Here is a 26,884-nt window from a genome sequence, read left to right as displayed (position 1 = left end):
TGAGTAAAATTATTATAATATTGTGAGAATTTAAATGAAAACCACATATTTTTTATCTGTATAGCCGTTCTTTTCTTCTTTTCTATTTTTACGGTTCTGAAATGGGAATTGATTATTTGGCATTGGGTATCAATAAATCCAGTATGTTCGCTGCATGAATCATACAGTGGGATCAATTATCCATATAGATAGGTCTTTTGCTTTGTTTTTCTTTTGCTTCCATAAAGGAACACGCAAACATAATGGGTATGAGACCGAAAACCTAAGAGGTGAACAAAAGCAGTGCAATAAACCTGATGAACATTTGCAGTTTTGAACACAGATGTGTGTGAGGATGTGATTTTGGATATTCTGCTCGGTAAAAAGTGCATCTTTCCAAGCAAATACAAAATGAACCGAATAAATAAACAAACCCAACCCAGCAATATCATCATTTCTACAAGTAGAAAATGCGCCTCTGGCTTGTCTTTATAAAAAGCGCCTGGGCTACAGTCATTCAGCACCACACTCAGAATTAAGATTTGACTGTCTTAAAGGCTAAACGCATAGTCTGAGGCTCCGCGCTTGAGCAGAGACCTCTAAGCAGAAGTGAAATAGTGCAGGACTCGGTGCTGGTCCGTTGGCATACCTGACTGTACCTGACTGATGCTGTCATCGTCACACAAGACTTCAGGCACTTCAAATCCACCCTGAAGCAACACCCAGCCCCGGGGCCGGAGGACAAGGTGTGCCGGGCGCAGGACCAGCCCCGGGAGCCCGAGCACACCACAATAATCACTCACCCATCAGAGAGTCCACGTCATGCGGATGAGAATGACAGCTTGGGCATTCGGCAATTCAGAACCCAACCCAGATAATACATGCCTTTCCCTTAAATTATAAACTTCGCTTCAGTGTGGCATTTTTAAATGGAAACAGAATAAAGAGGGAGGGGATGAAATAAATGGGCAGCAAGAAGAAGGAAAAGGGCATCTTTTGTGTTTTGTCTCTAGCTTTACAAAAAACTTAGCAGAAAAACCATTTGAAGTATATGAGTATATGATTTGTCCGGCATTAGTTTGTTCTGTCTGACGCGCTCCTCTAAAGGGAAACTTGGCAGATGCTTAGTGAAAGAAACCCTGACAGCAGTTTTAATACTGTGAAATATGAGCACAAAGGCCTTATATAAATGTGGCAGGTCCCATGACTGAGGCAGGTTTGGGGAGATAAACTTCACTTACAGGAACTCACTCTAATGAATTAACTCAATGCTTATGTACTTGGATACAATGAGCTATTTGAATAGAAAAGGATTGAAACACTTATTCCAGAATGAGGGTGCCAGTGCCCGGAATGGGTGAGGAATAGCTTCCCTTGCCCATCAGCTCTTCGATTGCGCGCGGCAGCTTCCCTTCCCTTGGTTGTGTGCAAGGAAGACAGAGAAATAAGTTATGTTCCCACAACAACGAAAACAAGAGGGAAACGCTGACAAGCTCCACCTCAGAAGCAAGAAAACAAGCAGGAAATGCCGTTTTCTTTTCCCAGAGCGCAGATCTGATGCCTTATTTTTAAATATGCTAGTTCCGTTTACTTATAATACTAACAGTGCTTCAGAAAGTACAAAGGAACGTTGGATTTGAAATCAGATTGTAGTTTTCTAACATTACAGGTTGTTTTCCTTCACTAATTGGGGTGCAGACACAGCGGCAGCGCTGAGACGTGTTTGGGTACGCGCTGCTCACCTTGAGCAACACGGCGGCACCCAGCAGGATCAGGAGCCCCGCTGGCAACCAAGAGGGGAAGGAGCGAAGCTGCCGCGAACTGTTCTTTAAAGACAACACGGTGAGTGAAGGCATTACAGTTATAACCTCAGAGTTATAAAAAGCCTCACTGAGCCTTTTTTATTTTTTTCCCTCCTTTTTCTTCGCAATTCCAGTACCCAGATGGTAATCCTATTTCTTCCCCGGGAGAAGTCTCTCTCTCTCCCCCACCTGGGGGAGATCCAGAACAGACAAAGCCTGAAAGGAGACAACTCTTAGTTGTTTTCTGTAAGTTCTAATGTAAAGTTGATCAGTTTTTCAGAGCAAAAGCCTTGGCAGGAAAAGCTGTGAGCTTACACGAATTTCCACAATGTTTGCAGACGCCAGAAATGGGTGTCTGCGAAGATGGAAAATGAGTGGTTTCTGCTTGTCTTCCCTGGTTGTCATCTCAGTTGCTTTCAAGCGGACTGGTTTGAAAATACATGGAAGTATGGACGGATGGGCTGCCACATTTTTCGACTGCAATTACTTTTTCACAACTATTACAATGTGAAATTTGCATGGTTTAAGCACAGGATGTTAGTGTAAATATAAATGAGACAAAGCCTGCTTCTTATTAACTGGGGATGTTAAAATAACAGGACCTAAAGTTAAGGTGACGCCACAACGCCAAATGTTTTACTCAACATTGGTCCTATCTATACCAAATTTTAAAATCTAACACGAAAATTGATTTTCTCTTTCACATCGCCGCAGTGTTGTAATGCCGTGGCCCAGAGACATTTTGTAAATACAAGCTTCTGAGCAAGATTTACCTTACGGGCTAAAGTATTCCAAGAAAAATGCCAAGGCTCCTTTTGCAGCATTATGAACATACCACACATGGAAATATATTGCTCCCTTGAAAACACTGCATGCATACAGAAGTACTTGTGATTATTTAAGTTTGAATGATAGGCTTCTTGTAGCAAAATATTTAGTTTTGTAAAATCTTTGCAGACAGAGCAAAGCACATTACAAGCATATTAAGCTAGAGAATTCCTTCAGGAGAAGCAGAAATTCAATTACAAAGTAAGCAAGGGAAACAGACTAAGAAGTTAATTATAGGGAAAGTAGAAACAACCTTCCAAGAAAAGTTTTGTTACTCGGGGGACTTCATAAATTGATGAAAATAGTAAGGATTTAGGAAGGAAATGCTCACAGAAAGTAAAAAAAAAAGTTTCAGAAAAATCTCTGATCCTTTCAGAGCATTCCCTTATTAGAAACATGAATTACAAATGCTGAAAAAAACCTCTGTAGAGAAACAACGTGTTTTGCAGGAATTTTTCCTGAAACAAGGGCGGCCGTTACACAATAAAAGTGGATCGTTAAACAAAACTTAGCTTGATAGCAATAAGACAATAATTACCTTGGCGTATATGCAGCTTTCATTGAGTTTTTGTAGCGTGCAATTGCGTTCACACATAGGGCACATGATGGTTTCATTTGCCTCGCAGATCTCTTTGCTTTAGTGGGAGACAGGGAAATAAAGGTTATAAAAAGGCTTTTAGCATTCTTCAGATTTTCTGAGGTTATGCCGTTTGTTATTAATGGCATGCCTACACCACAAAACTGGTTCAATAAAATAAATTAAAAGTGAATGTTTGGCTTGAAAAGCCTAATCCCAATTCAGTAACCTGAAAACTATGGGCCCTGGAGCAGTATGCAATATTTTTAGGCACCATGCGACACTCGTCACACTTGTGAATATCCTGTTCTCTCCCACATATCACAAAGGAAGAACAAAACATTGTTCACTACCTTCCAACCCACTTACTGCGTATTTTTCTAAGCGATGTAGAAGATACCAAATGTTAAGAGAAGGGACATCACTGATATAATTACACTGATTTCAATCAGCTTATCCCAGTTTACATCAGCTGTTTTACAGGATGATCGCACGCATACTTAGATCACTCATTCCCATGTAAAAATCCATTGACAGGGATTTGTGGCCATAGTATTTCAAGTCTTTGCATTTTGATTTCCTATAGAAGACCTTACGTAAAGGGCTAATGGAAAAACACTTTGTTATCCTGATTTTGGGAAAAACATCTTCAAAAGACGTTCTACTGCATAAAGATCCTAAGATTCAGGACGATGAAGTCACCGCCTTCATTGGGACCATTCACATGCAAAATGTGGTACATAATTGTCTTGACAAAGGCAAAACAGAATTAACAGAAGTGCAAAAATGAATTTTAAGGCAAATTTTAACTGCAGTGAGTAAGCTTCCCAAAGAACCTCAGCAATCGCATTTCCCTATCCTTTAGCAATGTTGACATGCCTGAAATGATCCTATGACACACTAGGAAAGCCGCAGTATAAACAAATGCCAGGAAATCTCTACTGATTCGTTTTAATAAACATCGCGCTTTTACTCGCCTCCTCATAAAAGCTGAATTTACAGTTCTAATACTGTATGGAAGATTACGCTTATTTCCAAATGACTGCATCTATTAAATCCTACCCGACATAACAGTAAATAGAAATAAGATTCTAGTTGCCCAGATGTCACTTTTGTAATCTGTGGTGATATTTCACATCAGATCAGAATTGCTAATTTACTGAAACCCTACAACTTAATGTGGACCCGACAAAGAAGCTGTCCTAAGAAACCCTGAAGCCAGGACGAGCGCAGCCAGTCATGCCAGAGTTGCAGAGTAACACAAATCTTACGGTGCGTCACATCAGAGAATGTTCTTGCTTGCGTTTTCATTCAAATGATTAAGCACAGAAAATCGTATTTCAACAATACGTTATAATGGTTTGGCAATAATACAAACTGCCAAATATAAGGCCGAGTTGTACTGTATTTGAATTTAAATTCAACATTGTAAATGTTAGATTTTCTGTATTATATACCTGGAGTTAAAAATCTTGGTTTGTTTTTAATAACACATGAAGTGACGGCGACAGGTCGCATGCTGTAGCACTACTCTGCAGAGGCAGTAACATCTGTTACCCAGGCGTTCGTGACAGGTGCTATGTTAACTGTTACTGCAGCTCAAATCTGCAGTATAACAGAGCAAAATAAGCTTCTTTGTATTGTCCTCACTCATCTATCTGAAATGTGAGTACAGCACAAGGTGCAGAGACACCTCAAGCTATGCTGTGTTCGTGCCCGGCCTTTCTGTTTGACTGACAACAAAGGGACAGCTTATGATGGTGATAATTAATTATACGTATGAGCCCGTCAAAACCAGACTCTTTTAAAATATCAGATTTATTTTTATACAGACTAATTAACATGCAATAGCTTGACACCTAACGTGAAAATAAAGATAGGTGATAGATATGGCACATAATTTGTTGAAAGAAAGGAACCCAAACGAAGAGACTGCTATAGGACTATTTAAGCCCTTCCATTTAACCACCACCTCACATTTCCCCCAGTTTAGCTTGGGGAGGGCAAATGGATCACGAGATATTTAAAAGTGTATGAAACCAGAAAAACAAACTCACGTTCTGCATTTTTGTTTCTGCATGTCTGAGCCCTATGAATATAATCCAAATACTCTGGAAGCTACTATGGAGTTTCTTCAGCAGAGATTCTCCGGGTTTTTCTCTTGGTTACCTTCATCTCACAACTAAATCCTGCAGGGAGATGCTGCCACTACAGCCTCAGTACCCCGGGGGACCTAAGTGCCGGCTCCTGGCAGCCACACTTTATTCCAAACGCATGCACAGAAGAGAGCATCCTCCATTCCAACGTGCTTTCAGTAACACTGCCCAGCTTACGCACTTTGGGGTAGGAAAGAAAAATGTCCCTCGCCGTGTAGAATGGGGCAACTTCTGTTTCTAAACACGGGACATACGTGCAGATTTACTTATATAGTGTCTAGTCCCTGAAACGACAGCGCGCATGCAGGGCTTTTGTCTTCCATTCTTATTTCACCTTCCTCCTCCCTGTGCAATACATTTGAACCATCCAATGATTCAATCAGGCCTGAAAGTTTATTATTTCCCAAAAACAGTAACCGAGGAAAGGAGAGACAGACCACGACGAGGGGCAAAATGCAGCGTGAGAGGGGCGCTTGCCCTGGGAAAGAAGGAAGGCTACCACCAAAAGGGAGCAAATATGCACCATTTCCAACATGCCTGTGGCAGATGAACTACACAGAGCATCTTTCCTTTACACAGGGGGCAGGGACTGATGTTCCTGTGCAGGGCACAGGCTGAGATATAGATATATATCTATATATATATATCTATTTATACAATATTTTTATATGTAAATAAAAAGAGCCACCTGGTATCATGACAGACCCCAAAAAGGGAGCAGAGGCAGGCGCTCGTACAAGTCGTAAACAAGACACACTAGCTCTTAGGTGCGACATCGTTCTGCATAAACCTCGAATTATTGCACAAAACCTACGTCTGGCATCGCAAGCAACGTTTGGTTCTACAGCAACGTATGCTCGTGTATTTGCTTATTCCTTCTCTGCTGAAACTGCACTGGACCTCAGTGGGAAAAGAATAAAACGATCGTTTTCCGCCTGCAGCCGCCAGAGGGGGGCTCACGGCACCTCCCTGAGTTTGAGAGGTGAAGGGACATCACCGAGGAAAGCACGCTTCTGCAAAAATAATTTGATCCATCAGTAAGTTCAAATTCTGAGGTACAGAAGACAGACGAAAAACGTTTTTTTCCTGACATAATTTATCATACTGTACACCAGCATTTCCTAACATCCACCGATTCCTACTAACAGGCATGAACAGGATGAAACTTGTTTCACGTGAAGTATTATATTGAATAATACTGTATCCAGGGCAATGTGGCAGTTATGACGTTGCCATAACGCCCTGGCACTAGGTTTAAAATCCTAATTCCCACTGGGTTTCCTGTGTCTAGATTTTGTCAGAATAACGTACCCGACTGTTTCTTCCTGACGGCTGCCGAACATCGCATTTGCGTACCGCGGGAGCTGCAGTGCTCGAAAGCAAAGCATACATTTTAACACTGTCATGGATGTTTATCTAGCAGTTTTCTTTAAATGACTGCAGAAACACGAGATAAATAATCTCACAGTCCCAGAATATGGCCAGCATAAGAACATTTAGGTGGTGCAGTCTGTCTGTCTGCTAATGGATGACTCCTGTCTGCTCTAGATAGGAGGTTTCTGTCTAACCCTCACTGACCAGGCTAAGTAAGCAAATCTGACAAGGAACAGCGTCTGTTATCACTGGCCCTCAGAATTAGTTAAGTACACAAGGTGATGCAGAAAACATCTACGTACGTTTTATCAGGCCAGTCACAATCAGCTCGAGTTAGTTAAGCTCTGTTCTTGAATCCACGTCTCACGGCAGGTCTCGGTCATAGCAAGACACTGATACGAAATGTTACGACTGAGCAGAGGGACCGCACAGACTCACACCATCAAAGGCAGAGAGGACCTTCTGCCCAGAACTAACATGTCCAGATTACAGATGCAGGGTACTGCATTAACCTACCTTCTGTCAGTATTTTGAAATGAACGCTGGCTAATATTAGCTATAATAAATACATAAGAACTCCCCTCCCCTTATAGGCATCTACATTATACAGTGCATCCCCCGACTTCCAGGCTCTTGCTTCTGGGACAGATTTCAGACACTGAGGGACCTTGGGATGGGACCCAACACAACCAGCCTCCACAGGGAGCGACATAAAGTCTGTGTCTTCTGTCCGCAGCTACTCAACAGCAGCCAAGGGGAGAAACTTAGGACACGAAAACATGAAAGCCAGCCTACCTCTACGCTCCTACCTCAAACCAGGACAACACCCTGCAACCTTCTGCAAGCAAGATAACTCTTGTCTCTCTGTTGAAAGAGCTAAGCAGGAGTCGTATCTCCAGGTCTTCTCGGGAGAAACGTATGACATACACAACACATAATAGCTTACAGTTTGAAAACATTAAATTCTTAGAAATTCTGTTCTGATTGTTGATGCCAAATCTTTCTCTTCCACAAGGAGTGCCTAAAATATTAAACTATATGCTGATAATAGTAGATTATGGCCTGTCATCCCCGCCTTGTTGAAACTGTGCCATTGTACAAGTGAAGAATACAAGATCTCCAGTTCAACAGTCCTAGTCCCTGCGCTCCAGGAACAGGCTGATCCTCTACATCACATCCATTTCATTTCACAGGACGCTTATCATGCAAAACAATCCTAATATGGAGGATAATATCTTAAAGATAGCACAGTTTCCTGGCTGATACATTTATTCCATTTAATGCAGTCTGAAGTTGTAAAGTCTCTCAGGAGCTTGCTGTACAAAAGCAAGCCTAAAAACCCCTTAATTACAGCGCTGCAGAGTACAATACCTCACTGCGAAGCAGAAGATAAAGACAATTCCAGAAAGAAAATGTAAAATAGTCCTGCTCAATGCCCAAGAAACAACGCTTCCTATGAAATCTGACTCCAAGTACCCCTACAGCCTAAGCACCCGAACTGCTTGGAGGAACAGCTGCAACGGTAAGAGCACTGATATTGTTGTGTCTGATGACATCTAATGGAAAACTTTGTAATAAGGGTGCGTCCTGTGAAACAGTTCCTAAAAACACAGCCTTCGAGCACCCTCATCACTATTTCTAAATTGACATAAATCCCTCTCTGAGCAAAATCACAACAGTGGGAAACTTGAAAACTAAGTTAATTTCACGTGGTTGTAACCTCCCTGAAGCCGGGTCTCCTGGCTGCAGTTTACACTCACACAGTTAAGAATTTTATTAGACTCAAAGTTCGCCACTATTAACACTGAGAAAAAATAAAGGCATAGACAAAAGTAAGTTAAAGTTTAGCAACTGTACTGCACTCTGGGAGCTACAGCCAAGACGGAGGTAAAGAGGGAGTACGTCTGACTGTTTTTTCGCCGGTTGGCCTTGGCTAGAATGACACCCATTGCAGTACCCGTGACATTGGAATTGGTACTTGCTGTTTTTCCTCGGAGACAGAATGGGAAGCGCTGCAGATGCAGCGGTAAGAGCACTCGCTGGGAATGGTACGCATCCAGCTTGATGCAAAACAGATATACAAAGCGGATATACTCGACTGAATTACCCAGTGTTTTATTTGGTTATTTTCAAATGATTGCCATATCTATAAAAGCATTTATAAGTATAACAATGATCTCGGTTGTACCATACTGTTCTTAATTTTCAACAGGGTATTTTTAAATGGGTTTTTACCTCACTTGGCTGGAATCCATCGTAAATAATCCATAAAGGAAAACAAAGAGCCCAACCAGGGCAGCAGGAATCAGCATTCCAGTATACCATCCCAACCAGGCAAAATACAGTCCAATTTTTTCACCAAAATATCGCCTACATGAAAAGGAAACACATACATTGTTTAAAGTTAAAACTTATGGTGACCTGTATCTATCTTCACAGCAGTAGAATTATTCTAACTGGAAACTACCACTACAAGTTTATGGTAAAATTCTTGTCAGTTTACCAAAACTTTTTATTTCAGGCTAGCATAACATTCTAGTGGCACTAATTGCAGCCTTACTAGAACATATATTTTACAAGGATATAACTGAAGTGTTCTGTAATGTTCATGTCCTTGCAACGGCTAAGTAGATGTACTAGCTTTAGCATTACTACATGTAGCACATTTTATTCGCACACACACACATATATATACACACAGGCACACAGAGACACCCCCAAAATTTCAGGAATTTAGCAGTATGGTTAATGCACTGTTACCAGGTAATTTGTATCACAGAAATGAGCTACGCTTTAAAGTACTAATACCTGATTAAATCGAGAGGTTGGTATTTGTACCACATTCCCCACCGTGCCCAACGCTCATACAAGAGGTGTCTGTGATTCTGAGCTCCGTGGGTTTTGATGGGATGTCTGCTTTTGTGGCTTCCCTGAAAAACACAAAGAAATAAAAATATACTACTAGGCACTGTGGAAAAGATGTAAATTTCTTAGGTATTTGTTTACAACTTGAAATGAGGAGCTCACTATTGTTAATAAATAGGTCTCGTATTACGCACATCTCTAGGACGTGCCATCTGGAGCAAACACATAAGAGATATGGTTACGTATGCTTCTGAAATGGCCGGTTTCTCTAAGAATTAATTGTAGAACCATACAAGTACAAGACTATACTTAACTCTTTATATGGCTTGAAGTACAGTGTTTCTATTTCACTAATATATGCCTATTTGTATGCTTCCACCTATTGCAATTTTTCAAATATTTTTGAGCTGTGTTTGTGTTATCATTTTTTTCTCTCCAATTCTGAAGCTGGACATCTCCTTCAGTTGAACTTTTTCCCCCCAAAAAACCCACTACTCTGTTACGGCAAAGAAATTCTTTCATCAAATAACTCCAAGTGAGCTAAATAATTTTTTGGGAAGAGCACAGAGCTCCCCAGAGCAGCACTTCAAAGTTAGCAACCAGATTCTTGATCCCAGTAGATCCACGTAATTTAGCCATTTAGATTTTTATCATTTATTGGAAATCTTGAGCATAGAACACTATTTACTTGTTGCAATCTGCTGACCCTCTGGTTTAAGAATTAGTTAGAAACAAAGCTAAACATAGCAGAGCGTCCCATTCTACTCATTTCTCATTACAGTCAGCAAAGAAGCATACGAAAAATGTCAACACAGAGTGTGACCTTTGCAACGTCTAGGAACACCTAGGAACAGAACGTCAACTTATCCTCACAGTCACCTGGATGAATGACTGCAATGCAGAAAGCATTACCCAGTATTACATATTTTTTAATCTCCCCCCCCCCCCCCCCCCCCCGGCTTCTTTCTGCAGTGTTTATCCATAGCAGAGTCCAAGTCTCAGCATTCCCACTGGGACTGAATTTTCACTCCCATTTGCTCGCATGAGAAATTAAAAAAACAAAAGAAAAAAAAAAAAACAACAAAAAAGGAGGGTGTTCAGCCACCAGCCCTTAGCACCAGTCAAGCAGCAATTAAGGTAAGAGTGGCTTAAAAATATGACTTACATTAACCTTAACTGAAACAGTGGCTTATACCATAACAAAGGAATATACACATAAAATGGGTATGATAGCTTGGTTTTGACAGCCAGAGAAAGCTTCACAGGTTTTTCTGGTAGTAAGGCCAGTTTTTCCCTGAAGGCAGTAATGCACAGCTGAAGCATTAACAATGATGTTCAATTATTTATCTAAAATACTCCTTCTCTATAGTCTCACTATTTAATTATTAATACCATATAAAAAAAAAAAATTACTCTCAGCAATTTGTAAAGCACAGGTCAGTCCTTTGAAACACGAGACCAAGCCACAATATTCAGCCCGAGCAATCACAGAGCTCACAGCTGCAATTACCGTGCTACTGACAGATTTAAAATGACTTAAGATTTGTGGCTTCCTGCTTTCTTTTCAATACACAAAGATTATCTGCAAACCCTCTGAAGTCAAACACAAGTTCTTCATTTACTTCAAAGGTTTACAGTCTTCAGTAGACTTTAACCTACTGAAGAAGATTTCGTCACGTAGAAGTTATCCAGAACTAGTCAGAAAAGACTAAATGGGAAATAATTAACCAGGCTCCGTAACTGTGATCAAGTACACAAGCTATCAGAAAAACAGAACATTTCATAGGTGGCAGACAAAAATAATTTAATACAATTAATGTGGAACAAGTGATAATCTCATTAAGAACTCCACGGCAATGTCAGGTTCATAAAAATAAAGAAAAGAATTGTAATATTCTAGTTCAGCAAGAAAATGCTCCAGGAAGTTATTATAATACACTATGTAAGAAAAAATTTAAAAGCCAATATTAAAGTAAGAGCTATAAATAAAAAAGAGTCTCAACAGATTATACAGTGAAAGTCAAAGTTTGCAGGACAAAATTAAAAATAAAGTAGGATCTCAAAACATCAGTGCAAGGTTTACGCTAAATATAAATACAAATAGGGAATTAACCAGGTTACCTCATGTGGTGGAAATGCTGCTTCATATGTTCCATTATTTAGTAGTCTATTAATTCCTAAAAAGAAAAAAACCACATTTTTTTCTGATATCTGATAAAAATTCTGATATCAGTTTTTTATACACATTTAATTTCAAGCAGTACAAATTTGCAAGTTGCATATTGAGGATGTAACAATATTAGATGCTCAGGATGCTGCTAAACATGACAGTAATCAAAAATCCCACCGACTGCTTGTGCAGCCTTGGGATCCCTCAAGATTTCTGGCTCTGTCAAACTACAGCAACTTTCTACGGACCAACGCCTGCAACTTTTCTCTCAGGGTCAGGCGCTCGTGCCAGATCAAGCGTGAGAAGATCGTTACATTCACGTCGCGTTCATCAGAGCATATGATACAGATTTTACGGGTGACCAGACGATGCGACGTGCACGGAGAGTGGGGTGGACAGAGAATCCTCCAGGCAGCAAAACCCCCGCAGGGTTAAAAGCTAACCTGGTGTTATTTTTAAACGCAAGGCAGCTGAAGGAGTTTGTATCAGAGCAGTGCTCTGCATCATACCGACTACAGCATTTTGGATGGGTTCCTAGAGTCTTCCTACAAACAGATTTGTTGTACTATCAGAGCATGTTCTAAAAAATAAATGATAAATACGCATTAATAATTATAATAAAAAGATTCAGTAGCCTGCAAGAGCACACCCATAGCCAACGGCTTCCCCAAGAAATAAGTACTTATGACAGATTTCAGATTTGTCCGTTCAAATATACAAATTACGCTAAACTAATCTCATAATGAAATTTGCCACCATCAACTTGAAAGGCATTAGGTTTGAACCCTTGTTTTCTATGATTTTTTTACTGCTGCTTTTCTTCAGAAACTCAAGCAGCAACTTTCTGTCGTTTCTATCATCTTATTTCATTCTTAGTTTAATTCCTGCAAAGAAAATAGGAAATCACAGATACATGCCCTGCTTACTGCAAATGGAAATGAATAGTTAAGACATCCTAAAAAGTAATACTGTAATAAGAGAGTTGATACAAATTGAACTTAGTCTTCAGGTCAACTGTCTCTGAGCTGCAGGAAGACCTTAAATAAGTCACATGTAGCTCACATGGATTCTGCTGGGCTGGAACTGCTGGGTAATCGCAGAACTACTAGGACCAGTCCTAGAAAACACTCGAAGAGTTTTCTGAGGTATATGGTACCTTTACTGTCACTCTTGATCACATAAAGTTATCATAATCGCTCAAATTTACTTTAAAGAATGAGTCATTAGGTGAAAAATATTGCCAATTTTCACTGAATTATTTGAGAAAATAATTCATGTAATATTCCTTCAACTCTGGCACTGAGCGAATAAAAAGATTGAGAGGAATGGCAAAATTAATTGAGTTTACTCAAATGATACTTTTTCAGCCAAGTAAAGATATAAATCGTTTAATAGCTTCAGGTTAGCAAAAAACTACAGCATTCTCACCCATTTTGGATTTTCCATCTTCATACTTAGTTCTCTGTAGCATGTGATGCACAATTCTACTTCTTGTGGAATTGCTGAAGAAGCTGTCTTTGTTGTTTATCGTAAAACTATTAAAATAATGAATGTATTTTAATATTCAAAACAATGCACAGGTGTTCAAACATAGCTGCTCAAGTGTTTTCTTCTTACAGTGATTTATTGGATCTTTACCCTCCTTGGTTACAGCACAAGGTATAAGATTTTACATCCCTAGTGCATCTTCTCAGGTGCAATAAATCTAGCATCACCACAAATTATTGTTAGGAAAATGAAACAACTACAACTAAATTCTAAAATTTCCTAATATCTAGGTAATTTCTGTTCTGGATACAGTTATTAAAAAAAAAAAAAAGATCTTCAGAAGCAGTGGTTGTTCTCAAACTCAAGTTACTTATGAGCTGGCAGATGTCTGCGTCCTGGAACTACCAGAACCACTATTTAGAAAAAAAAAATAAAAACATCTCCATGCACTGGACACTTGAGTAGCAGCTCCACAACCGCTTTTCCTTAGAGAATCCTAGGATGGAGCCAAATAAAGCATCCTTTCCCAGATGGCTCTGGATTCCGGATGCCAGAAATCTGACATGCGGGAGCTTTTGCCTACTCAGCTCTGCCAAAAGTGACACTATTAGAGTTGGTAACGTCAGCTGAGCTGGTTGAGAAATAACACCAAAACCAGGTGATTGTTCCAATGCAATATAGTCAATTACTGGAAAAAAAAAGAGATTATAATGCAATTACTCTGTCTTTCCACGGTAAAGTCAGCGCACTAGCATATAACTTCTTTGCTAAGAAGAAGAAAATCCCGTTTAGCCTAATTTATACTTCTACTTTAAATGAACTTTTCTCTCCTAAAAGAATTACCACAAAACACTTTAAAATTGAAGAAACAGACAGAATTTTAAAATCTAACTTTTTGGGTCCTGAAAAAAATCGTGGCACAGTTTAACTACATCACCATCAACACGCTGATCTGAACACATCCAGTTTTCGTTTGGTGTATATATGTTTATACTTTCAGACACAAAAGCATTTTTAAAATGCAGGTCTGATAAGAAAGAAAAAAGTCATCAGTGGTTTTAGCTTGCTTCCAGGTGTTCCCAATTTCCACAGCTGTCTCAGGTTTCGTGAAGTAAAATATGTAATTAAGCAAAGCAAACTTGAGCAAGTATTTGCATTTTGTAATGTGAAGAAAAGAAAAACTTCTAAACCAAAAGGCAGCGTTCATTATTTCAGTCATTTCTGCCTGAGAATTTCTGAGTGACCATCAAACAGCAAGTAACAGAGAGCAGATTTTGGCTTTAAGAGAAAACCCATAGAAAATACCAAATATGATACTGGGTATTTGCCAGTGACCATCTGTTAACGGCTGCCTCTATGGCACTTGCTTAGAAGAAGTGTGAAAATAAAAAATCCTTGTGGTCTCTGGCGCTGCCTCTCCAGTTCCAGCACTTACTGGTGGATGCGTGCGCGGCTGAAGGGTGCTGTGTAGCAATCTGTTTCTTCCAGATCAGGCAGGGCCTCCTTATCCAGCTTCATTGGATTTCTGGGCAACCAACTTTTCAGCTCTCTCATATTCCTCTGCAAACTGAGACAATAAGAAATCAGATTTACACGCTCTCACCCGCCTGTTATTTCTATCATCAATATTGAGTATTTTGCGGTATCATAATAGAAACGAAACGAAACGAAATGAAATGAAAGCAGGAAACTTCCACAGTAGGTAACTAAAGGAAAATAAGGAGTAACAGCATTTATTTGTGATCTATCTTGCACGCTTTACTCGAGCACAACTCATGCTAAAATTCTTGGGATTACCGTTTGAGATGGGACTGCACTATTGAGTCTGGGGAAAATAATTTTTCCAGGTAGTTCATCTGGCAGAACTACGGATGCTTATGCCGTACTCAAGAAGATACCTAATTACTTTCTCTAGCCCCACTGGACAAGGCAAGGGTCACTCCTCCTCCTTCCCTTGCCTGGCAACTAAGACACTAAAATTCATAAAATTTGAAAGTAAATACAAGGCGGCTCAGGATCAAATTTTTATAGTTTTCTGATTTCAATAAAGCCTCCCCCTGCAAAATTTTCCTTAAAATCCAAGGGCTGATATTGCCTTACAAAACAGTATACTTAAACATCAAATAAAGTAAAGCATATGGTTTATAAAGTAAAGGATATAGATTATACAGGTTTTAGACAAAAAAAACCCCTAGGTATGGCTTCCTGCTGTTTCCTAAAAACTGACATTATAAAACACAAACAGATCATAATTTTTGTATCCCCGATTAGATTACATACTGGTAACATAAAGGGCTTTCTTCTACTGGCAACTTGCCTAAATATTGTCTCAGGACCTGTTTTACACAGGGGTAAATCTAGTGAAGTGCAGTTCAAATGCTGTAAGTTACCTCCTTATCGCGTCAGTTTTGCACTCCTTGCCGACCTGTAATTTTTTCATACTCAACTGCAATGAAATATGGGTATTTAAGGAGCAGGTCTCGTATTAAATGAGCGATATATTAAGACACTGTAAGTATATCAGAGATCCAGAAAACATCTAAATTTTAGAAAAATACTCCCTAAATAATATTTTTTTTTTTAGCGACATTTGGGCCTTACTCAATGAATATGTATGCATACTATATAAAGCATATATATCTCATAAGCACAAGAAGCGTAAAGCTTATTTTTATCTGAGGTGAATACTTAATTGCCTGTGCTAAGCAGAAGCACAGCTACCCACTTCCTAATTAAGAGTAATAAGGGATGACACGGTAAGTTGCTCTCAGGGAGCAAAGCGACCCTTTGTGAAAACGCACCTCTTACCATCAGCAGAAAAAGTTCTACCCCTATTTGACACAGTGTCAGGCAGAAATCTAAGCCTAATGCAGGATCAGAATTTTACGTTTTACGTTTAAAATTCTCAAAATTTTCTTCTTGCTCCGTATTGCCCAGGCATTGATCGGTGCACACTCTGCGCCACTGGTACTGTGCTTGGGGGACGCCACTGGATTTGGCACGAAGCAGTATGAGCCAAAGAACATCGCCACGTTCATGAAGTTGAAACACAGAATATGGTTCCCACCAGGTGCATCCCACAAGCGTTTCCTTTACTCAAACAAGACCTTACTGTGCGGGTTGACGATTGTTATCGGTTCCGGTGGAAGTTCTCTCAGTACAAAGTTATACAAAGTACATATAAGTACAGTTTTCTCTTTATTTTCTTCATATTTTTTTCTGTTGTACACATGGTGGGTTTTTTGTTTAGTTTTGTTTTTTGAGTTAAAATCCAGGCTTTTCTTTAAGGAGGAAAACATGCAGATGCATCAGGAAGAGGAAAAGAAAAACAATGCATCTGATTTCAGATTTTTTGTTATGAAATTCTTTTAAAATTGGCTTTGTGAAAAGTCTTGGTTATTAATTTTTCCCCTCCAAAAATCTAAAAAGCTAGTAGATGATTATTATCTTAAAGAAATTACCTCTTGTTTAAAATTAATGTCTGGTCCTTTTAACAAGCAAAGTAATAAAGACCAGCACTGGAATAAGTTAAAAATTACGTCCACATTACACTTGCAATTTCAATTTTGAGGCAAAAAGGCTTTTTATCTAAGGTGTGATTGCTTTTTCCTTAAATCACTTACGGCTGATCACTCCAAAACATAGTGCCTTCAGTTAGCATAGAATATTTCAGCTGAAAAGTACATCCCCTTCCAGGCACAAAAATAATCCAGCAAGAGAGACCTCTTTTCTTGGCTTACATTATTTTACAGTTGAAGAAGAAACTGATGTTTCACGGAGCTTTCATTCAAAGCGATAACAAATTTAAATTTTTGCGTAAATCACAGGACTAAGTATTAGCATTTTTACTCAAAGTGGCTTTCTAGGTCAAAAGTAGCAGCTTAAACGGATTCCTGACTTAATCTATTCAATGCGGTCTGTTTAATAAGAGTAAAGGGCAGACAGAGGTGGCCTGGTGAAGTCACTCGGGAAGTCAGGAGTTCCCGCAATGAGATCGGAAACGTCCCAGTGGAACAGTGCTGCAAAGATACGGGCTGCTACTGCAGGTACGCTCTCACCGAAACCGCTCCAGCTGGCGCCACTGCAGCTTTACGCGCCTTGGCCTACGGGATATTACTCTGAAACACATATATATTTTATTCTTAGCTATGAAATTTAATATTTTATGAAGATGCCAGTGATTTCGCTTTTGCTCAACTTCCACGCTCAACTGTACTGTTCCGTTTTACACGGCTGGTCTTTTTTGCAGTTGAAAAATCCTTGCAGGTTACATTTACTCAGCAGACTGCAATGCAAAGAAACACAGTATAGGTGAGTTTGGAATTATCTGATCAGATTCATGGAACAATATACCAGAATTAAGCAACTGGTCTATGCTACTGGCCATGTCAGGTATTTTTGACAGCAGTCAGCAGCCCTGAGTTTGCTCAGTGTTTGTGCCTCTCAAGACTGGCCAGAATTGTCAACCATATGCCATCGAATTACACAGGCATGGTATGTTCCCATGTTTTCTAATGGGAAACATGGTATGGTTGACAGATTCAACATATGGACACAATCATCACCAAAAAAGGAAAAAAATGATACTATATTTGTTCAATGCAATGATATTAACAATTTCCCTTCAGTGTGCAGACTGAAATCCAAAAGGTTCTAGAAGTCCTTTTGCAAAGAAAATTTATTGCAGCTCAGTTGCTAAACAAAGTCATTTTTGGTTCTCTATCCTTAGAAGTATACATTTATTTAAATATTTTAGTGGGCAGAGTGAAGCTGCATACTAAAGTAACTATCTTTGAATTTTCTTTTCCTCAATGTCACACTTAACCAGCATGAAATCAGCGTCTCTGATATGGCAGATGCAAGACTGATTCATTGGATTATTCAGTCTGAAATCTCAGAGTTCGGACAATTTTTGACACCTACATTATTTGCTTCTATATGCCCCTTCTACAGCTTCCTTTCCTTTGAAAAGATTTGTTGAAGGCTTTCCAAATACTGCTCTGAAGGAGTATGACAAAATTATTTCTATAGTATGGCCCTATGAATAGAATTCAAGCGTAAGGATTAAGTACAATGTTAAGGGTTTTTTTTAAGGTATGTAAATAAAGAAATAGAGAGATACCACATAGATATCACATATAAGAAAGACAGTATACCAGTAAGCGTTACATTTATCTTATGTCCTTTCATTCATGCTCTTAATAATCTTATGCAGACGTTTTAAAGGACACTTAATACATCTACCATATAACCATGTCAATAAATTCAGAGAAGTGTACACATCACAGCAGGGTCTAATATACTCGTGTTCCCTCGTATTCTTGAATTACACAAACTCTATAGCCTTAAAATTTTACCTTTGATACACACGGGTTTCAATATAGCTCTTCATTGTAGCTCTCGTAAACTCTACTTAATAACTTGGAAATATGAATGAGACATTTGATAAATTACAGAGAAGCAGTTAAGTTTGAAAAGTTGTAAGATGCAAAGGAACAATGACAGGAGGAGAAGTTAAAGTGATGAGATGTGTATGTCAGCAATTTTAGTCAGTTTTCATTTTTAGATGTAGCTTCTTTTTTTCTGGTTTTTTTTTTTTCCCACACTATTCCTTTGTGCACTGCTTTATATAAAGCGCCAGAAAAAAATATTCAGAAAAATATTCATCCCCAAATTCTCACAAAGGAAATCACGGGTAAAAATATTTGTTTCAAATGAAAAAATCAATCCGGCACAAAAAGTGTTTGTTACTTGGTTCACAGGTACCGTGCAACTTCCGTTGCATGTTTCAGACATCTGCCCTTCTAAATAAGGAAAATAAATTTATTTAATATCTAGGACTCGCCAGATGGATTACAGATGAAATGAGACAATTTTGCAGTGAAGCTTGTTGATTTTGCCTTTGCATTACAAAGCACATCACTTACATTTTTCATAACGCACGCTAAAATGGAGCAAGCATGTGAATGACTGGGAAGAGGAAAAAACGCAGTTGTAAATTTATGTTAGAGATTGTTTCATTTCAATATGTTTTATCTGCTTATGTGTTTAAAGTTTTCTCACTTTACCGTTCAACAGTGCGTTGTCTATTTTTGTTAGCTGATCATCTTGCAAACCGATACCATGAGACTGCTTAAATTGCTCCTGAGAAATAATGAGAGCTCTTCATCACCTAAAGTAACCTAAATCAAATGTAACCTCATCTCAAGATCCACCTTGAGAAAACCCATGATAGAAAACTCTTCCGGGAGATTTCCCTCGTGTAAAAATTTTCATATCTTTTCCGCAGGTAATTAGTATTTACAAGGCATCATTATGTCTGACTAGAGCGTCGGGGAGCGATTACAGCTCCCAGTGTGCCCCGTTCTCCCTCCCCAGCTCCCCCAGGCTCCTTTCGCCCGCTGCCGTGGCCTCTTGTACCCTCCTCCTGGCTGACAGAGGCAGCAGCGGCCGCCGCAGGTGAGGTGTGGATGCGTCTGCCTCACGGAGAGTTAAACGGCTTTCGCTGCCGCGTACAAGTTACTCCTGTCAGCTGTCACATCAAAATTCCAAAAAGCCTTCGGTGCGTGGCGTTGATTTAGCCCCGATCACTGTGACACACGTGAGAGAAGTTACGTTTGCGTGTCTAAGGAGACAGATGACTGCCAGAACCTGAGACAAACACTCAAAAGTGTATTTCACGCTAAAGAAATATGCCTTGGTAACAGCCAGCATAACCGTAGAAATAACTCCAGTATTAAATCTTTGCTGCCAGGATAAGGCCATTTTTTTCCTTCCCCTGGCATAAACATTTTTGCATTACTAAAATGAGAACTGGCAAAGCTCGAAAGTACTGCATCTTGGTACAGATGAATATTTTAACACTTTGAGCTAGCATAATATGAGTTTTCAGGAAAATAATCTAATTTTCCAAGTTTCCTGGATAAATTTACAACTGCGAATGGATTTTCTTTAGCAGGGTGGCTATCTGACAAAATTAGAAGCTACACATCACCCACCAACCTGCCCATGGTTTTGCTCCTCCAGTCAGTGTAATAACATTTTTTCCTGAAAGAACAGCAAAAATCAGCTGAGAATAATCAAGTAGAAGACAGCTGAAAAGGACATATACGTTATAAAAGAACACTGGACACTTTAAAACATGCATTCTCATAGGCAGAAAGGTGAAAAACACTTAAAAAAGGCAACTGAAATAGAAACTGAATAGAAAAGTCATTAAAACACTTTAATTTCATGCATTTTCAAGTTTGAAATTTTTTCCTGAGTCAAAAATCAAGTTTCAGATTTGTAGCTAATAATAATAGCGAATCAACAATTCATTCATAAGACACCCATCAGACAGGGTTCAATGGTGTCATGCTAGTATTCATTTCATATGATCTTTCTTAGCTTTTATTTCATAAAACTCACTTTAGAAGAATCACCCGGGGCTTCCATGCTATTAAATGCTTTATGCGCTTAAGGCCACTAGATGCTGTTTGCATTCTCTGAAGTGGTACACCACCACCTTCCCTTGACATTTTGCATCCAACTGAAGAACAATAAACAGCCTGAAAAATCCGATAGTACTAACTGCAACGAACAACTTTTATGGTGACAGTTCTTTTCTCTCCCCTCTTCACTGCTCATAGACACTTAGAGAAACAAGACCAGAAATTCCCAGTAAAGCCTTCCAAGAACCATTACTTTGAAACCAGAGAGAGACATATTTGCTGCAATGCAATATTTTGCACATCTAGTTTCAGGTTTTCGTGTTTTTTTATGGCCTCCTCCTATTACTTCATGTCATATTTCAACCACACAAAGGCCTCGACGTTGCAGATTCCTTGAGGTATCTGTATCTTTACCGTGGCACTCGTGGGGACAGTGACGTTCGGCACCAGGGGCTTTGCTCCTCACTAGTTCATCTTCTACTTGAAATTTGCCTAAATCCTTTCTACTTCTGCAAGGTTTATTTTTTAGGAGGAATTAAAACAAGCTTATTTGGATACATTATTATAAAAGTTTAACATTATTTTCAGTTGATATTTTATACCCTCCTCCCTCCGTTCTAACATGCACAAAAATAGTACTTTCACTGTGGATACTTTTCCATCACTTCTTAGCCTGGATTCAAACAAGGTGAAAAAGAGCTGCCTTTGCCCATCTGGGCAGTATTTGAGATTGCTTAAAGTACATTACTTACATTAAAGAAGCGACATGAAAGGAGAAAGGAGCAAGAAGGAAATATTGGCTGAGAAATGCACGGCCATTGGAAGACTATGTGTCTACCAGTCCCTAGGCTGTTGGCCACTTGACACTCCGTACTACTAGACAGAATTACAAATGAAGCAATGAAGATTCATTAAAGGATTTTCAGACATTCCGTTTTTTAACCAAACCTTTCCTTCATTCCCTTCAATCGCCCTTACCTGTTTTACACAGATGGAGTCCAGCTAAGCTACAGATACAACTAATTTATTCATTGCACACAACAGTAATTATGTGTCACAAGAGAAACTTGTAGACACAAATAAAATTAAACGTTTGTCCGTTCCAGAAATATATAATAGAGTTTAATTTCTGCTGACAGACCATATACTTAACAAAAGTATCTACAAATTGTCAAAAAAAAGTCTAATTCAGTCATGATCTAATTTTGGTGCTGACATAAATCCTGTTTGAAACCACATACAGGACAACAATGATTACCACCTTTTAAAATGTTAGAAAAATTTCCTTTTGTAATTGAAATACTGAGACTCCATCTATCTTACATATATGATGTATACTATAAATCTGCCAACACATCTAGGTACAATGCCATGCTAAAACAGTTCTAGGATGCTGGGTGGTCCCTCTGGTCATTAAAAAGCATTTTTAATTTTCAGCAACAAGGCAAAATACTTCTTAACCTGTGCAATAATTCTATTGATTTTGTTTAGATGCCTGGATTGAGCAAAATGAACCTAAAAAGCATGAGTTTAACTCTTCATGTATTGTTCATATATGATACCAACATATGGTATGTTTTAGTGACCATAACTGAAAGCTAAAATTTTGCAACACTGTGCAAGAAAACAAGGGTGTAACTGCATTAAAGTACGGCAGGGAAGGTTAGTTCTCGTCTTTGGTTATGTATTAAAAATGGACCGTCAGACACCACTGATAAATCAGATCAAGGCTAAGAGAAATAATCTGTTCGTAGAATCACGGAATATCTCAAGTTGGAAGGGACCCATACGAATCAAGTCCAACTCCCTGCGCCTCACAGGACTACCTAAACCTACCTAAGGACTACCTAAAACTTCTTGGGAGGGAACTGCCCTAGTTCACTGTAATAGTGGCAGAAATGTATGATTGCAGCTTCCTCTGTCCATTGAATGGAGAAAATCATTACCTCAGGAAAACAATACATGCCACCCAGTTAAGAAAGGCTTGATTTAAATAAGATAGCTCAAGACTTAAACCAAACAGAAGCGCTTTTGACAGAACGTGTCATTAAATTATAAAATGCGTGGTCTCAGGATGTTGTTACGGACGCGTAGATGCCTATTTTTGCATCCATCAAAAGCCACCGGGGGCTAATATAAACAAAGATGAAGACATGAACTCTGCCGCAGGAAGTCTCTAAAGCACAGCTTTTTGGAAAGAGAGACGGTATCATGGAACGCTGCTCTAGATTTGCTTGGTTTCTGTATTGGACACTTTAGACAGGCTGCTGGCAGAGCAAGACAGACCTTGGTTCTATTCTGCTACGGCCACTTTGTGTTCGCAATAACACTGTTCACTTTAATTTTTTAAAAGGTGCAAAAATTGAAGAAATAGCCTGTTCGAAATATTCACACTAAGCTTAGACAGCAATTTCATTTAAATTCCTATTAAAATCTTTTTAAAGTGAGAAGAAATGGTGATCAATTTACTATTTTTCACGGTTCTATTATGGAGGTGGAAGTGGACAGTGGCCTTTTTTTCTTACCAAATACACGTGTTTCATTCTGCAGCAAAACCGCCAACAAGGTGAACCAGCAAAATTTAGCATTTTATCTCCTTTTGGTGTCCTGAACTGAGTGGGATAAAAGGACTCTAAGGCAACAGCCCAGAAACAAAGAAACATGGATCAAATACTTTGGAGAAAAAAAAAAAAAGAGAATATATTTACATGGCAGTTAATAATATAATAAATAAAAATGACTTTGAATGCCTTCCAAATAAAGTAGCATTGCGAAAGTCAGCCCTTTTTTTTTTCCTCAAGAGCACTACTGATCCGTGAAGTTACTAAAAATGATGAAGAATTAAAACCATTGCTAAATCCTAAATTAATTTGTGACTTCAAGTATCAAAAGCAAGAACTGTTCTTGAATTGGCATTTAGATTGTTTATGCGTGCGTACACACATACGCGAACACTTTATCTCTAAAATGCTGACAAGTATTATTCAAACTAGAGAAGCTCAAATGGCACTATAATAATATTCTCAAACATATGGAAGATGACTGTTACAGAAAACATTTTATTTTATGAAAAGGTCTTTGAAGGCTTAATGGGATGATGTGGCAACTCAGTATAGATCTGGGTATGGGAAGCAAGTTTTCAGCAAAGATTGCTTCACGATGACTGTTTCTGGATCAGGACCAACGCAAGGGAGCCACGCTGAGATCGCTGAAATCAGCAGGGACATGAAAGATACAGCCATTGGCAATTCAAGCGAGAAAGGAGTGCTGTAAGGGTATTTTCCGTGAGTCACACAGCTTTGGCATCTAGTTACCACTTTAACTCCTGAGGAGGTTTACAGCACACTTAAATGCTCTTCTCTCTCTGCAAGAACATTATTAATCAATTTGAAAAGGGTTTTTTTCTCCTTTAAAAACTTCTGTATTACTGCAGGAGATATTAACTTGTCCTACAAATAAATAACAAATATTTATTGCAAAAAAAATATGATCGAATCTGTTTAGCACATAGAAAAGGAACTCAGTTCAGTTCATTATTCTGCCAAAGGAAAGCTAGAGGACGAAGAAATAAAGGTATCTCATTTTATTTGAAGTACGCCAAAATATTCAGAAATACCCTAAAATCATGGACAATACTTGAGCTCAGACGGAGAATATCTGAAACTGTGCCGAAGACATCCAAAACAATGTGTGAACAGTATTTTCTAAAGACGTATTCTCAGTTTGACTTGGAAGGTAAGTCTGAAAACAAGTACCACAGGTAAATGTGAAAAGAACGGTGCCTATTGTTTGTTTCTCCTCTCTCTCTATCGCCTCACTAAATTAAATACAAGCACGCCTGGCCACAGTGCAGGAAAGACTTCATTCCAGCCTTAAGATAAGTAATGAACTTTTAATATTAAGCACTAAATTACAAGTTTCTTAAAAGAGTTTGCACACAATACCTGAAAGGCATCCTGATGTTCATCCTCTCTGCGTATTTGCACAATGTCTCCCATGGACAGTGAATTTTAACAAACATGATATCACTGTTTGTAACAGCTGGCTGTAAAGAGCAGTAACAAACAAATACATATTAATAATTCAAACCTCTATGGCACTCACCTTTGCAAAAGCATTCTTCGGGTCAAATTCTGCTTTTAGGCCTGAAGTGGCCACGCGAGTCTGAAAACACTGTAAGTGCTCTCAGCTAGTCAAAGGAAAATCAGTAATATTTTTTTTTCTCCCAAACACTGTAATATGAGTAAACTAGTAACTATCAAAAGCAACCCGTTGGACAGATCTTTGCTTCTAAACACAGCAGAAGTACAGAAAGGCTTTATGCAGCACTTTTTCACCTGGAATAAATGAATTAATTTTAAATCCCCCAAAAGCATCTTAGATGAGCAGTTTGAAGACCATTCTGTGCGTCTCCCATTTACGGAGCAGAGCGCTCAGCTGCTAGAGCACAGGAACAGCTCGAGAAGGCTGCAGGTCCCGCTCTGCCAACACGGTAACTCCAGGGAATAGTTAAGTAATTGCAATATCTGCTAAGAACTTATACATGTGATCTCTGTATGAATTGAGATTTTTTGCAAATTTACAAGGAATACTCTACACAAATGTTTTTCATCACTCATTTATTTGCACATAAACCAGGAGTTTCAGTATTACAGGTTCCTATATTTATCTTTTTTTATGGAAACACCAGTTCTGCACCCTTCTCCCAGAAGTTTTTGCTTAAGCTGAGTCAGATTAAAGCCTCCTAAAAACCTGAGTAATGCAATATTTGGTAAATAAAGGTAAAAGAAAATGTAGTTAAAGGGTTAACGGAATTCAAAATATTCACAATTCTACCTACCAGTTCCATAAAGTCATATCACAGCTCAGTAACACTACTTCTACAATTTTATTTTTCTCAAAAGATGTGGATAAAAATATACTACTGGAAGACAATTTAAAACAGTTGATATCTAGAATTATGATCTTATAAAAACATTTTTTTCTTCCTGAAGTGTCAATACTTCTGAATTGACAGCAGCTGAGATAGCGGTATTTATTGAAATCAGAATAAAACCAGGTATTTTTGCCACTAGAACGTAATGACTTTTAAAAGCCTTAAACCCAAATTTTAATCCACTGTCAGGTTAGTTAGTTGTGAATACTCAACATGCTACATCGTCAGCTAGAACTTGCACGGACTTTAAAACACTTAAAAGCTCATTGCTTTAACACAGAGCATGTTAGGTAATTCTATTGAGGTGAAGAGGGAAGTATGGGAGTTTACTTAAGGACAGACTAAATATATGCCTGTTTTATAAGTAATTCATGAAACAGCAAAGTCCAAGACTGTTTTCCTGGCTCTGTTTTCCTTCATTTTTATATTAATACTGTCATTAATAGGATGGATTAACTTGACACTGACAATCGTAACCTCTTGAAAAAAGAGAGAGATATTTATAGTATCGCGCATTCTGCTGGAAGACACAGAGGTTATATATTAAAGCAACATGAGGTACTGAAGCTTCTTCTGTTCTGGAAACATAAGGAGCTGTAATTTTTCCCTCTGTGCTGCACTGCACGTGTGCAGAGGGTACATGTGTGTGTGTACAAGCATGCATCCCCAAAACATGTTAAACACACGCTATCGAAGAATTGTTATTATTAATTTAATAGCATTAAACAAATGGTGAGAACAGCCTGGCTGGAAAGGCTTATAGGATTGTCAGGAATCTTTTACAAATCCAGTAAAGCATGGTAGTATTATAAAGGGTTGTTTACGCCACATAAGCTACAAGACTCACCTCTCGTTCTAACATCAACCCTTCTGCTCTCAAATTCTTCTCAAAGGTGCTTCTTTTTTCTACCTGTGGACTTGACTTTTTGTAGACCAAGATGTAATCAATGCGCTTTTTGCCGTCTTTGAAGAAGAGTCCTGATGATGCCATGGCGTCAGTCTGGAGAAGATAAAATAAAAAAAACTGATGATGACCCCTGTCATGAACTGCATGTAACACAGCATTTCCTAAAGCATGGAGGTGTCCACATATCTGCAGGATGAATATGTAAAGAAGTCACAAGTATAGGCAGTTCATAAGCATCAGTTGCTCAGGATCTCAAACTAATTAGAACAAAACAAAATAAAATAGCTCCACAAAACCCATACGCTAGCTATTTCTTTCAGCTTTGCAAAAAACTTAAAATCTTAAACTTATAGATCGACATGAACTTCT

The 26,884-nt window shown here is 38.7% G+C and overlaps 1 protein-coding gene across 3 annotated transcripts in view; it reads right to left on the bottom strand.

Moving 5' to 3' along the window:
* Positions 1-26,884, bottom strand: part of ANO3 (anoctamin 3) — a 210,878-nt gene that overhangs the window by 38,605 nt on the left and 145,389 nt on the right. For all 3 annotated transcript variants that reach the window (XM_054200150.1, XM_054200152.1, XM_054200151.1), the window contains exons 5-12: positions 26,456-26,608; positions 24,617-24,717; positions 14,675-14,806; positions 13,180-13,286; positions 11,703-11,758; positions 9,525-9,646; positions 8,952-9,086; positions 3,148-3,244 (exon numbers count right to left, since the gene is read on the bottom strand). In XM_054200150.1, coding sequence (XP_054056125.1) covers positions 3,148-3,244; positions 8,952-9,086; positions 9,525-9,646; positions 11,703-11,758; positions 13,180-13,286; positions 14,675-14,806; positions 24,617-24,717; positions 26,456-26,608 — 903 coding nt within the window. The remainder of the gene's footprint in view (positions 1-3,147; positions 3,245-8,951; positions 9,087-9,524; positions 9,647-11,702; positions 11,759-13,179; positions 13,287-14,674; positions 14,807-24,616; positions 24,718-26,455; positions 26,609-26,884) is intronic.

The sequence above is a fragment of the Rissa tridactyla genome, chromosome 4 (genome assembly GCF_028500815.1).
Source record: "Rissa tridactyla isolate bRisTri1 chromosome 4, bRisTri1.patW.cur.20221130, whole genome shotgun sequence".
Classification (NCBI taxonomy): Eukaryota; Metazoa; Chordata; class Aves; order Charadriiformes; family Laridae; genus Rissa; species Rissa tridactyla.
The sequence above is the reverse complement of the archived record's forward strand: the minus strand, read 5'-3'. Positions and strand labels throughout refer to the sequence as shown.